Here is a 15,314-nt window from a genome sequence, read left to right as displayed (position 1 = left end):
CTCGGCTCTTCTGTGTCGGACTTGACTCAGTGGTTTGTTCTTTGTTGCCTAGCAACGGAACAGAGAGAAACGGCGGTGCCATGCCACCAAGGCTTTTTTTTTTTTTTTTTTTTTTTGATAAAATCTATTTTTCGTGCAAGGAACGAACATAAAATATATTAGTACAAACAATTTTGTACATATGTATATTCATATCAAGCACTTCATTGTAGATTTTTTCAATAAAATGTCTAATTTTCTAAGTGTTTATATAAGATTGCCCCAGTGGCCTAATGGATAAGGCACTGGCCTCCTAAGCCAGGGATTGTGGGTTCGAGTCCCATCTGGGGTGGAATGTTTTAGACTAAAGAAAATAACGCGTGACACCTTGCAAATGATCTTGTAACGTTTCATAATGATGATAAATAATCAGTTTTAATGTTACACAGACAGTCAAACAGAAGTGACATATGCTCTTTTCTTTCCAAGGCAAAAAACAATTCTTTCATTCAACCAGTAAATGAAACCGGCTCTGTTTACTGCATGTGGATAATCTATTAATTTCATTTCAAGTCCTGTTGTGCAACACAAAGCATACATTTGCTTATATGAGTCTGTTTTTGTAAATGAGTATCAATATAATTCTGCTGTAACTCTGTGGAGAAAAAATATAATTACAGGGGGAAAAAATCTATCTAAACAAAATAAAATACACTAACAAAACATATTTGTACCACACCTGAAACCCATGCTGGCCCTATGCTGAACAGTGCTGGGAAAAAAATAAGTTTTTGTGCATACCATATATTCACTCAGGACCAGAAGAATTAAATTGAACAGTTTAATGAATAAACTTGACTGACTTAGGACCAGTCAGAGATGACACTGCTCCAACCTGAAGCCTGAGCAGTGGAAGCTGCAGACCTGTTTTCAGTGGCAGTCTGGGCACTCCAGTCCTCTGTAGGGAACAAGAGGAAAATCAACATCATCATCTACCTGATAATATTTAGTATATAAGATGGAAGGATCCTACACATCAACAGAAGTCAGCGGTAACATTAATTCCCAGTAAAAGGTAGAAATATTCTCTGACAGAGAAAAGGTAAACAAGAGCTGACACAAGTTAACTTTTAGCCCTGGTGGTGTAACCCTCTAATGCTGCCTCATTCGACCAGCTCCTGGATCAGGTCATAAACACCATGTATCATTTATGCACATGAAGAAAATTCTGTACAAGTAAAAAAATCATTAATTATGACATGTGACGCACAATTAATCACAAATCATAACACCTGACAAAGACATTATCTTCAGCTTTAATTTCTGCATCCCTCATCCTTTGCCTCCCTGTGAAAGAAACCAGTAAAGCTCACAACAAACAGCCTGACAATGTGCCTGCAGATGGGTCTGAATCCTGTCACTAAACAATCTGCTGAATCATTGAAGCCAATACAATAGTTGAAGTAACCCCAGGCAGTGCATTGTGGGTTCCACATGGAAACATGCTGCCATTTGCTTTGAAGAAACAAGGTAACAAATGCTGCAAAGATGATGGCATTCAGTGGAAATGGGCCCATAGAAAAAAGACAAACAGACTATGAAAAAATCAAAACACGCTAGTATGTAATGTGAAAGTGTGGCTCAGGTCACTCTGGCACACTTCCGACACCTAAACACAGACATGATCAGGTTTTAACAGTATGCTTCATGTCAAGTGCAATACAGGTATCTTCTGCTATCTTGTGTGATATGCAGACGATATTTCTGAGTTAATTAAACAAAGCCAATTTTCTTTTTACTCATTGTAGTCATAGGTGAAACAGCTTGAGGCAAACATCAAATCAAGTAGGCTGCATAGCAGAGGACAGACAGAGCCTTTCTTCAGTCAGACAAGATTGAAAAGCAAACAGTTAATGCTTTGGATGAATTACCACCTTGCGTGTACATGTTACAGTGTATGTTACTTGTAGATTACAGTGACCCTTGACCGCTAAATTCTAATCAGTTCATCCTTGAGTCTAAATGAACATTTGTGTCAGATTTGTAGGGATTGCCTCCAGGCCTCCATAACACGTTGCATTCAGGGGAACAAAAACATGACAAAAACGGTTCAACATAAGCAATCAGCAACTTCTGACTGATTATTATAGATGTGGAAAACCCTGCATCGGTCATACTGGCCATTACAAAGCCCATAAAGGAATGACAGTGCTGTGATACAACTGCTGTAGTGTTCATAGTCAGAGAGGTGTAGCCTCAAACATTGGCTGGATACTTGGTGGTAACAAAGGCTCTGGCTGCTAGCAGCAATTTCCCCTATGCCTTTCTCAGGTTAATAATGTACACACCTGGAGAAGACAACAGAAGAAAGCCAAATTCCTTGCCATCACCTGCAGCACATTCAGACCTCCAGACACAAGTTTAGTGGGAGAAACAAAACCTATTAGAGAGTTCTATTTTCAGAGCATTAACAGTAAAGGGCTTGGCCATTTGTTGTTATTCGACACAGATTTCGTGAAAGTGATCCTCACTTGTGACCATTCTTGTTTGCATGCCTTTGCATGGGGCTTTATAGGACATCCTGAGCCTACACGAACATGCCTCTTAACCCTGTTGCTGTTACTTCTGCTTGAAGGCAAGCAGCTCCTGAGAACTGCAGAAAATATGATCACACTATTATTTTAAATTAACCACAGATGAGATGCAGTGCAGCTGCAGAATGACATCCTTTGTTCATTTGAATAATCCTTGTGTTACAATTTGTTTAGAGGACACAGTTATTACCTGCTTATAGAGGCATGCAAACCGTTCTTCAGATCCAACTTGTGGCCACAATTGGTCTGTATTAAAATATGTTAACCTGTACATAAAATCACATTCTTTTCTACAGCAGTAAAGTTTTATCTTTATCTTTATTGCCCCTTGCTTTAAATTTGTATGTGACATCTTTTTTGTCTCAACACTCCTCATTTTAAATTCCTATCTGCAATTGATCTACAGATGCTGTTCCTTTCCTACATTTGAGGCAATGAGTGATTTATATATTTATTTCAATGAATAAATGAGCCAACTAACATAAGTCAAGTTACCATATCAATAATCTGACTTGTTAGTCTTCCTGGGTTGACACAGCACAACGTATAAAAAAATATTTGAATGTCCATCTTGAGATTTGTTTTGTAGACACGTTATTTGAATTTGTCAAAGTCATCGTAGGTTTTGTTTATATGTATGCAAACGTTCATTCTGTCACTAGTTCAGTCCAAGAGCAAGAGAACAAAACCACACGTCTCATTCCTCCCAGGCAAAAGACTGAACCAGGATGGAGAGGATTGTTGTCAGAGTGCTCATTATTACAAGTGCGTGCTGTTTCTCTAAAAGACATGTCTATATCGCACAAGACAAGACATGGAAAGATGCTCAGGAATTCTGCCAGGACCACTTCATTGACCTTTCACCAATCACCAGTGAGTTGGAGGAAATGGTGTTCAGAGAAACTATCCAAAACGAGATTGGATGGATTGGTCTCCACAGGGATTTCAGAAGCAGTACTGGATGGAAGTGGTCAGGAGGAGAAGACGTTACCTACCAAAACTGGAATTATGGAGCATACGACGGTCAGGATTTTATCTACTGGACAAAGGATGGATGGAAATCTGATATTAATGGAACTCGTAGACATTTCTTCTGCTTTAATATGACCTTGGTGGAGCAGATGCATACCTGGGAGAATGCTATGCAGCACTGCAGACAGAGACAAAGTAACCTCTCCAGCCTGCTCTCTAAGACCGAGCGTCTCCTGGTGATGAGGGAGGTGCAGGATGCTGGCCTCACTGGCCTGGTGTGGACAGGGCTGCGTTACCTGGGTGGCTCCTGGCTCTGGGTGGACAGCAGCCCTCTGGCTGGTGACTGGCACGAAGGAGGAGACCAGTGTCCAAAACAAAATCGCTGCGGAGCTCTCAATGCAGAGGGAGAGTGGGTGACCCAGGACTGCAAGGAGGAACACTTCTTCATCTGCCACTGAATCTCACTCATGTTATTTTAAGTTTGAAACATGTCACTCTTGCTGGTTAGGTAAAATGTTAAGATTTTGCTTTGAAATGCCACCTAGTACAGATGTCATTTTGCAAATATTTCTATTACTGTCATTTATACTATTATGATAAGGTGAAGTTAGTGTTGTGATTTTAGCTTTGAGTTATCTAGTTTGTGTCTTTGAAACTTAAGATCAGAGGTTTGTGAAGAGAGCAATACTCCAACTTTACTTGTTAAATATCTAATTGAATGTTGATACATTAGAATTTGACTTAAATCTTTTTAATTACAAATTTATTTCAGAAGTTAGTAATCTGGTTTATTTGCAAATGAATGTCTAATATAATTTTCTTTGTATTCTATGTATTGTATTTAATAATTGTGGTTATAATGGCTAGTTTTGGCTGTGCAACAGTCGTGTCAACTGATAATATTTAGTAGCAGCATGCATACTCTGGTTTGTTAATGACATAGCTGATATAATAGCTTTTATCTAGAAATACAGAATGTTATATTCATTAAAAAATACAATAAAGCAAAGTCAACTGCCTCTTGATTTCTAACAACAGAAAGTCAAAATTACTTGGAAAATAAAAGAGGAAAATTTATTGACGGTAAAAACCAGGCAGGAGCAGCGTCTGTCTGAGCCAACAAATATCCAGGTATAGACGATGACAATGACGTCATACAATACAGTCGCGACAACAAACTACAGGAGTGGTTCATGATGAAGATGATTGATGAGGTAAAACGTCCATGTGTTAGTTATGGCACATGTCGGGCACAGTTAGATACACAGCTTGTGTTACACGGCAAAACACTGAGGCATTAAGAAATCAACTCCTGTCACACGCCAACAACTTTGACCTATAAAAACACAAATGTCTGTTTGTCAGGTTCAACTGTGTAGCCTCACATCTACCTTTGTTCCGGAGATAGTCAATGCCTCAGCCTGTACTGTGCTACACTTGTCATTTGACTGCTTCGTCTCAGTAGTCTTGTTAGATAATACTGAGTTTGAATTTTATCTTTTGTTTTTGCTGCTCAGGTTTCCCTGCTCTGTCACAGATCACACTGGACATGTGTGACTTTTCTGTCATGTTACCAAAACTAACACAAGTCCTCAGTGAGATTACATTTAGGGTGATTAAAGATCCATTTTGTTCAGACAATTAAATCTTTCAGTCTCCATTTTTTTCAACACTTATACATAATAATAATTTTCTATATATAACCTCTTTCTCATATCAACACTAATAAATAATATCTATGGGAAGGAGTACACTGAACAAGCAACATAAAAATATGTCCTTCATGTTTTACAAGCACTAACTCTGTGTTAAGTCAAATGTTTATGAGCCGGAGAGAAACTGGAAACTGTCAAGATTAACATCTCTCCAGCACTGATATGCATTCTGTTCAGTTTTTATAAACATATTAACACAATGATTAAGCAATGCTTTACTTGCAAGCTTAATGTTCTGGATATATCACCCTATCATCAAAATATTTACTTAATTTGTAGAAAAAAGTCAACTTATGTAAGTGCTCACTTAAACTCAGGAAACAATGCAAACTGCATTGCTGTTTTTGATTAAAGGTGTCCTGTGGAGTTTTCTTATAAACAAACAAGCTTACATTCAGTTTTTGTCACCAAAGGAGCACTGTGCGCATCATTAAAGTCCAACAAATGTGCTGAATGCATTTCCTGCCACATAAAACATTTGCAAAGCTGCTTTTTTTGAAAATTTAAAATGTGCATTACTTGCTAGCTCACAGTCTTCCTCTTCCTTTCCTTTGTTGGAGCATTACTACGTTTCGTTGCATGCCAACTGTCTATAAGCAGATTTAATTACAATACAAACAAAAAGGAAATGCACAGGAAAACACCACAGGATACCTTTGATTCCTCAAAGAAATCAAGCATTTCAATTATAAAACTCAGAAAAATCCACAAAATCCTGATCTGACAGAGATGCCATAACAGGTCTGAAAATATTTTAGCTATAGATGTGACTATCAATATTATTTGTTTAAAAAGCACATCTGCGAAAATGCACCACCATTGTATATAAAGATTAAACTGGCATAATTTTGAGCAGTATGGCAACAAAGGCTTTATTGTGATTACTGAAGTTAGCCCAGATCTTCTTCCCATAATGTAGTTGTATGAGTACTTGTGATTGTCTGAGCCTGAAACAAATAAATGTCCTCTAAGTCTGCTTGTCAATTAATATCATTGGCAAGTAAGAAACATTGCTCAATCTTAAGTTTCATAAATATGGCAGAAGCCAGAGCTCGTCTCTGCGTCTCTGCAGTGCTTTATTTTGGTTAGCTCAGCAAAGGTACGGTACACCAGCTTGCTGAGTGTCCCATTTGTCTTGGCAGCAGTCTCAAACACCTTGTCAAAGGCAACTAAGCTTCACAGCAGAGATACAGGCCCTGTGTCAAGGGCATTTTTTTTGAGTGGTAGCTATACCTCAGGGTGTCCAGACATGAATAGTAAGAGGAGGGAATAAGTTCACTTCACAGCAGGGAGTGTCACTTCAGTCCAAGACTGACATTAAGAGTGTGTCAGGTGTAACATCGCAATCTCAAACTTACACACCTACAGACACCAACAGGCACATTTTCACAAATATTTAAATAACAACAAAAACACACACACAGTCTTGTTCTACTATCCTTGTGGGGACATCTCGTCATAACCTTAACCCCCATAACTAAATGCCTAACCTTACACCCTGACCATAACCTAACTGTAACCTGATCCCTAAAACAATCTTAATCCTAAAAAAGCAGTGTCTGCCTGTAGGGACCATGAAATTTTGTGTCATGAATCCCCAGGGGTTAGTGTGCATAAAGTCCCCATTAGAACGTAAAAACAAGCTTACACTCACACTCACACACTCACACTCACTCACAATCACTCACACAGCATTCTCACTATCTTTTTTCAGACATTTATCCACTAGGGTTCCTCTGCTCTTGGTAGCGCTGGCTCACTCTCTATAACATCCTCAGTTCCCTTTTCTTCTTACATGAGGCTTTCAGTGAGAAAACAGATCAGTGTCCCCTCATATTTCTTTTTTTTTTCATGGCTCCGCCCCGCTGCTCTTCAGGATTTGAGGCCCATTCGAGCCATCAGCTGTTCGTAGACAGTCCAAGCCATAGCTGCCATCAGAGTGCGCCGAAGAGACCTGGGTACAGCCCCACGGAAAAACCCAGCCATGCCATGTTCCTGGGGGAGAAGACAGAGTAGGAAAGTTCAGTATGATACTGGTATAGTAGCAATGTCAACAACAACGAGCGGTACTGCTTCACAGTGAAAATGAATCTGCCTGCTGTGATTCAATAAGCACACACACCCTGTATATGTATCTAACAGCATCTGCCGTGCTCCAGTGGGATGGGCTGACTTGAATGTGGGTCTTCACCACGTCTGCAGGCTGCGTGACCAGCGACGCCATGACACCTGCCACCACTCCGCAACTGAAGTTCACCAGTGGAGCGTAGGCCGACAAAGTCACCTCTGAGAAAGAAGAGAAACCAGGAATCAGAAAAAAGTACATGGGCATACTGATGTGTGTTGTGAGGTGAACTGCTGATTATAGTTTGTTACATTATGTGTTGTAAGTCATATCTTAAAACGCATAACATATGCAAACATTTCTGGTAAAGAAATGTGATCAACAGGATATGATATCTTTAGCATTTCTGTCCAGGCAACACATTCTGAGTGTTAGATTTAAGATAATATTAGCTGACAATATTGGACCAGGCAATGTAGTGTGGAATAGAGCTCTGGACACCTTGTTATACTCACTGAAATGAACTCCAACAGTAGTCAAACTTTCAAACAAATGTAGAGCAAATCTGGACTGAATTTCCAGAAAATTAGTAATAGAAAATGCGAATTAATCCACATTTCCATCCACTACAGTTACGTGAATATCAGGAGTTGGTTCGTTGAGACAAACAGTTGATGATGCTAATTCTCCAGTCAGTTTCTTATTGACATGACAAAATGTAAATATTGCCAGTCAAACTTCAAACAACTCAAAAACTGTGTGGAAGATGTAAATATTGTATAATCTGCATTGAAAATGCATTAGATTAGATTCAAAGGCATTAAACCATATAGTACACATTTGATTGATTTTTCTGTGGTAGAAGCCAGAAAATAGTCCTTCACATTTTCATGACCTCCATTGTGATTTGCTAAGGCAGCTTGGCTCTCACCTTGGGGCAGTGTCCTCTTGGTCTGGCTGTAGAACATGACGTAGATGCCAGAGAACGGAGCGTCTCGGAGCAGCGTGGCCGTCAGCCCTGAGAACAGAGCCCTGATTCCCTCTGTCTCATACACACTCTTCAGAGCCCCCGCCACACTCATATAGTTGTAACAGCCACTCTGAAACAAAATACAAACATCTACAATGAATGTGGAACAGGTTTATTTATGCCATTGCTTTCATGACACTGAGAATAATTTCCTGATCACCTAGCTGGACACAGATTTTTCTACCATGCAACAGACTGCTGCTGTGGACTACCAGTTGTAAATTGTGGTCATTCATTTATGGAAGCCAGGTGGAAAGATCATTCATTAGGTACAATGTCTCTTACTCATGATACATGCGTCATAGTTCTTTGTCGCTGATCTTTGTTATTGTCATCTACGCAGTGGCACTTCAGTCAATAAGAACAAGATTCATGTTAAATGAATAAGGTGAAGGTAGACATGTCTCACTCTTTGTTGAATATGTTGCTTTCATACAAATGGAAAAGATATAAGGGACTTAACTTTTTTAAATATCAATTCCAAAACAGACAAAAATACCCTTCTCTGTTTTCCCCTGCAGCAGAAAGAGGGGCCTCATCTTCCTGTGCCAGAGCCAGAAAAGTAGCTGCAGCACCTCCGACCACATGTATTTTAAGAACATAAAAATGCTACTTTTGTTGCCAAGCTGACAAATGATTATGAGGAGCGCCCGAGGACATAAAACAAGTTATCCAACGTATTGGGGAGTCATTACCTCATGCAGAAAGAAGCTTCCCTCCTTCCCTCTTGAGGCATGAGTGCTCAGAAATGCATTTGTTGGATCAATACATTTGTTATTATTGTCACCTATTGAAAGCGTGTGTCTGCTGAAGACCCATGAGGCAGGTTCAAAAACAGATGATGAGGACAAATCATTAATCATTGCTCAAAACTGCGCCACCGACTAAAGGTAATCATACATTAACAACAAGTGCCTTTAGTTGTAACCTGCCCTGTTGAGAAGGTAAAAACATTAACTGAAACATGACTATGAAGAGATTATCAGAAAAGTGTTTAACGTCCACAAATCATACAACACATGACACATCTCACATCTCTTTTCGGTGTCTAAAGAAAATGTCACTCACTTCAAAACGTGTCTTGATGACAGTGAATGGCAGCATGCAGACACCAGCCACAGCTCTGGCACCCGCTCCGAGGAGAACAGCCTCGCCAGCGTTGGGTGCCCGATCCAAGAGGAAGTGCTGCTTCAGGGAGTAGAAGGTGCTGAAGTAGATGCCGACCCCGGGGATGCAGCGCACAAACGACTGCCAGGGGGAAATACGAGTGTGAAACATTTCTCTGATTCAGCTTTTTGCTTTGTGTGATGCATAAAGCTTTAGCTAAAAAAAAAAAACAGCTTTGTGATATTTAGAGTGAACAGGAGACTTAATTTGGCAGAGTGTCTGTCTGGTTCTTAGAGCTAGAGACAGAGAGGTAACGCTAATGTAAGCTGAAAGACAGAGAGTGTGTTGGCAGATCTGTGCTGGAGAAAAAAAGCCCTCACTGACTACTGCCTACGTACAACAGCAGAATTTGTAACTGTAGAAATTATTGTAAACACTGAAAATAATAATAAACGAGTTCAGATACTTACTGGTGAAACTCCCTTCCACAGACTGAAGAAATTCTCTGTCCTAATAACATTGACGAAAACAGTAAACATCCCCACCTTCGGTGCACTGCGGGATGAAATTTAGAAATGGTTACAAACATATTTGAATGTGCAAACATGTAAAATATACAGACACTCAAAACAGACAAATGATAAAACAGTTTAGATTTTCATTGTGTGAACAATACACCTTTGAACAATCATTTACCGCTAAATTATTCTCTGGAAAGTGGAGCTAAGCATGTTCTCCACCTGTAGATCATTGTTTAAAATAAATACCCACTTTTAGCAGTTAACATTTCCTGTTCCTGTTCTTATGGAGGTAATTGCAACCTAGCAGCCTGACAGTGTGATTACATGGTGCTGGTGTGACTAATTGCTCTATATGGGTCATAACAGCAGACTCAGGCTGGCACTGCCTTCACGTTTTGCCCTGCCATGCCGTGTGCGTGTGTGCTTGTCGTGATGCCTTACATGCCTGGACAGCATGTTGTTTACCATGGTGTGTGTGAGTCAAAGTCAGAGAGAGAGCAAAGCAAAGTAACACTGGAGGCATGTTGATGTACATGCGTCTGATTACATGCGGGCATTAAGTATAAAATGTGTGTGTTTTCACACACACACACAAGATGTGTCTGTGTGTTAAGTGTGCACACGCACCCAGGCTTGGCATTGTTCTGCAGGGTCTGTAGTCGTGTCTTGACCAGATCCAAAGGCTGGAAGAGCAGCGTAGAGCAGGTGCCACTGAGAGAGCCACACATAAAGGCTTTGAGAGCCGGGTGAGCCTGAGGACAATGACAGACAGAGAGAGGGACGATTGGATGAAGGAGACAGAGAGGGATGGAAAGAACGAAAGAAAGAGGGGATGGGGGAAATAGCAAAGAGAGGATGTGGGGAGAAAAGTGACAGGAGGGAGAAATGGCAGAGAGAGAGAGAAGAGATAGAAAGATATTGGAATTATAGAGAGACAGAAGAAAAGGAAGGGGATAAGGCAAAGAGAAATGTGAAGGATTAGTCACAGTGTAAAAAGCATAATCTGAAAATGTACCACTCAATATCATTCTCGCTGTTTGTCACCTCTTGTTGAAAGCAAGGGAAACATTATCCAAACAAATATCTGCATCAAAAATCCTGCCACAACAGAAATGTGCCCCAAAATAATGAATATTACTTCATACACATACTGGACTTTAATTTGAATGTGAATATGCTTGTGTGAGGTTTCCAACATTATGGTGAAACAAACGTGTAAACAGAGGAGAGGCCAGGTCCCTACACAGTGGAGATGATGGAGATGTGCAGAGACAGTCCACAAACCCAACACACGCATGCACACAAACACACAAGCACACGCACACACGCACACACGCACACACACACACGCACACACACACACACACACACACACACGGGCTGTTGAGTAGAATTATACTGCGATTCAACATTATCTGTGGTTGCATGCCTTATGGACATACAGGCAGAGAGGGCATGGCACACAGACATGGACAGACAATTGGTCACTGAAATTAGCAGCATTTGAAGGTAAAGACACAGAAAATCATGAAAATTTGGAAAATAAATCACTTGTCTTAAGATAATTACAATAAACACAATTACAGCAACAATGACTAACACAAAATAACCAGTCTGCAGCATGCATAAATGTCTCTTATACACACAACATACAACATATACTGTATGGAGCTTCTACACACGTGCCACTTTAATGGACACATTAAGCACAAACACACACTCCTACCTTCCCCAGGCTGCCCGGGGCTCGGCTCTGAGAATCCTGTTTTTCCTGCATTTTGCCCTCTTTCACCTCCCTCTCTCTGTGGTGCTGCTGTTACAAATACCATATTATAAAATAAACCTCCATCTCTCTCTCACACACAAACCTTCCTTCCTCTCTCTCTCTCTCTCTCTCTCTCTCTCTCTCTGTATATCTCTCTCCCGCCAACCCACAATGGCTTTCTCCTGCTTCTCGTCCATCCCTCCCCCCCGCCCGTTTCGCAGCCAAAGCAGAAGCTTAATCCAGCCTGCGTTTTTCTATGGGCTTCTATCTTTATCTTTTCAGAGACACACTCGCACATCTGTATTTCAGTCCCCCTCCTGCATAGCTCACTGCTAAACTGCATCTTTGTCAAACGGCATGAGTCATAAAGTGGCTGTGTGTATATGTGTGTGTGCGTGTGTATGTGTTGGGGGGGGGGGGCTTTAAATATGGGTCACTGAAAATGTATGCAGTAGGAGTCTATTTTCACAAGTTATTAAGCAGCCATCTACAAATCTGCTTGCAACCATGTATCTCTGTGAGGTGACAAGACGGAACAATTTTCCCACAATATTTTCTCATCCAAATTTCAAAATATCCCATAAACATAACCAAAATCAAACTTTGAGAACAAACTGTCATGTAGACACTGGCTCCCAGCCCGCATGGCTTGGTCACCAATTCAGAAAAACCAATCGCATGTTTCCATAACAACCTTCACATCACCTCGGTCCCACCTGTGGTAAAGATCAAACCACCAGGAATCAAGACAATTCTGGCTTTGATTTTGATTTTATTTATTAGGGTGGCTTTAGACAGTTTCATAGAACCAGCTTCTCATTACCACGGGCAGGAGGTCACTCTCTAATGTTTAAGGGCAAACACAGTTGAGAATTATGCATTTATATCACTGTCAGTGTTGCTCTGGATAGACAAGTCTCAACCAAATGGAAGTAGAAACCAGCTAAAACACAACAGATTTCATTCTTTGGGATTAATTGACATGGACAATACTGTGAGAAAAGTTTAAAAAGTTTCCACCTTCAGAAATGTTGTCATACTGTTTATATCATGATAGCTATCCCTGCTGCAAACAAGTGAGTGGCACTGCTCTATGGTAATACTGGATTTTAGCACAATTTTGATGATGTTTGGAAGTTTCTTAATTTGTCAGACATTGCCATTATCCATACACGTTTCTTAATTTATTTCCCACACAATTTACTGAATTTCAGATGACACTGCAGCAGGCAAGATGCATTGGCATGTACATTTCACTGCTGTGCCATCAACTTGGACTGGGTGTCCTGTTACTATTGTTAATCAACAACTGGTAGCTTGGATGAACAAGTCAAAAGATGAAAGGTGAAAATGTGTAACTGCTGGATATTATAATGAAGTCTCAACACACACTTAAACTGTAAAGCAATTGCTTGGTGTAACACAGAGGTCTAACCCCACCAGATACTTAATAGCTTGATTTATATAGGAGAATAAATGCTGATTTTAAAAAAAATAGTTAATTCACAGATGCAGGTGAATCTGTCAACATGATCACAATGAACATGGCAGTCAGCAGACATCAGGTGCACCACTCACCGCGGCTAACTCCATCTTTGACCTGGCTGTAGAACCGTCTGAGTCCAGCTTCTCCTCTGCTGCTGCCGTTTTGGAGCTGGTTGATTTCAGCCAACGTTACTAAAAGAAGTAAAAATTAGATGGCGGCCATGATGAGTCACATTTAAACAATATTATAGTTTCTAAGTAGCCGGTAGCAGCATGCTAGTTATCGCTAACTGTCAGTATATGGGAGGAACCGGCAGGTCACCACCAGCCTCTCAGGACAGGACAAACTAACACTGACAAGCCGGCTGCCTGGTGTCTGGTTAAAACAAAAAACACTGCTTCTACTAACTTTGACTTTGTTTTGTAAAAGATCCCGTAGCTGAGCAGCAGTCAGTAAGCCACACGCACACATTACTTGACTAGCTAACAAGCTAACATAGCATAATAGCTCCTCTTACCGGACTCTGAAGTCTGTTAAGGACTGATGAAGGTGATGGCCATCCCTGCCAGCTTCAGAAACGCCATGTCTTGTATTTGCTGTGACAATCTCTAAATGTTTCCTGACTGTCAACACTCCCTCCCCCAGACTGAACACAGAAGTTTCTAGCAAAGCTAGTTAGCTATAACGTTAGCGCTAGTTAAGTTAGTTGACTTTGGTCTGACTCTCTTCTACAATAACATGGGAAACAAACAGCGTCCTTCCGTGGTCACGTTATTGTTTCTCTTTTGCTTTCGGTAGGAAAGCCACAGTTTAAACCACAGTTAATGTCTGTTGCACAACTGCGACTAACGCTGCCGCTGTTTGCCGGGGCTGCTGTGACTGTTAGCATCTGGCTAGCAAGGTTCACCTCTAGCAGGAGCGACACACAAACACTGTCTCACACACACTCACACAAGAGTGCAGTACTGGTTATAAAACTGGCTGGTCCGGTCAGTGGTGATAGTGAGGTCCGTGTGAGAGATATGTGTCATTAGGCATCAATATATCTACAATATTCATATTTAGAATCTTTTGTTTTGGTTGGAACTTCATAGAAAACAAGCCGGTGTGCAGTGCAGTCAGTGTAGTTCTAACAAATAGCCGCAGGGTGTCGCTGTTGTCCTGTGTGCTAGTCCTGAGATGACAACCAGTGAAACCCGTGTTGTAAAGGTGATACACTATTTACATGCGAGTGTCACATATGTACAGTTGTATGCAAAGTTTTGTTGATTGTTGAAGTGCAAAGCAGTAAACACAACCTGTGCAGCAGAAAGACATTAGTAAAATAAACCTTTACTCACAGTTACTTTTTATTTCCATGAGCTTAAACAATAGAAAATAAATGAATACAAAACAGTATCTGTGGCATGTACTGAGTTCATGAAATAAAGAGTTAATAGGGTGTCAACATTTGAAGACTCGTCTGCTGCAGGGGTCGTATTTACTTATTTTGAAAAAAATCAACAAATTATGAGATTTGCCCAGTGGTGCCCAACTTTTGCATATAACTGTAAGCTCTTTCAAGAACTGTACATGTGAAGACCCAGTACTAATATGAATAAATACAGACAAAATAAGTTTTTTAGCTATTCTTTTTTTCTAAGAATACACATTTTTTCACAAAGCTGTTTTTTCAGCAAAGAATGTTTTTCTTTCATTATGCCACATCTCATCTGCAGGTTCTTTAGATAAACAGGCTGTTGCTTTGGTCTGAAGGAGCATGCTCCATGTTTTAATACTGAACACTTTGGGTCTACAAAGGATAAGATGTTTGTGTAATATACAATGTGTCACAATGAATGTGAATCTGTTGTCATTTTAGTGCTTTGTATTTTAATTACATACAAGTACACTTCCAGATGACTCAAGTTACGCATTCACTGGAGTTTTGGAGACTCTACACCCTGTGACACAAATCCACCAGTGTGAAGTACTGTGTAACCCTGGTTTAGAAAAGTACTACTCAAAGAAGTTTAAGGTTATGAGTTATGAGTTTCCTTTGACATGTTTTCAGGAGGACAGCTTGTCCAAACTTGAAGGA

The 15,314-nt window shown here is 40.3% G+C and overlaps 2 protein-coding genes and 1 non-coding gene across 3 annotated transcripts; 2 read left to right on the top strand and 1 right to left on the bottom strand.

Moving 5' to 3' along the window:
- The first annotated feature begins 258 nt into the window (after positions 1-258).
- Positions 259-331, top strand: trnar-ccu (transfer RNA arginine (anticodon CCU)). Its single transcript has one exon. It is a non-coding gene; the product is annotated as a tRNA-Arg (tRNA).
- Positions 332-2,212: 1,881 nt separating this feature from the next.
- Positions 2,213-4,669, top strand: LOC108875940 (lithostathine-2-like). The gene has a single exon (XM_018665161.2). The coding sequence runs from the start codon at positions 3,302-3,304 to the stop codon at positions 4,001-4,003; it is 702 nt and encodes a 233-aa protein (XP_018520677.1). The 5' UTR covers positions 2,213-3,301; the 3' UTR covers positions 4,004-4,669.
- Positions 4,594-14,338, bottom strand: slc25a38b (solute carrier family 25 member 38b). The gene is made up of 8 exons (XM_018665160.2): positions 13,752-14,338; positions 13,327-13,425; positions 10,611-10,735; positions 9,933-10,017; positions 9,424-9,603; positions 8,257-8,425; positions 7,383-7,546; positions 4,594-7,255 (listed from the first exon to the last, which is right to left on the bottom strand). The coding sequence occupies exons 2-8, from the start codon at positions 13,339-13,341 to the stop codon at positions 7,133-7,135; spliced, it is 861 nt and encodes a 286-aa protein (XP_018520676.1). The 5' UTR covers positions 13,342-13,425; positions 13,752-14,338; the 3' UTR covers positions 4,594-7,132.
- Between the last annotated feature and the right edge of the window lie 976 nt (positions 14,339-15,314).

This window comes from Lates calcarifer, linkage group LG5 (assembly GCF_001640805.2).
Source record: "Lates calcarifer isolate ASB-BC8 linkage group LG5, TLL_Latcal_v3, whole genome shotgun sequence".
NCBI classification, from domain to species: Eukaryota; Metazoa; Chordata; class Actinopteri; family Centropomidae; genus Lates; species Lates calcarifer.
This window is presented reverse-complemented; position numbering and strand designations above follow the sequence as displayed.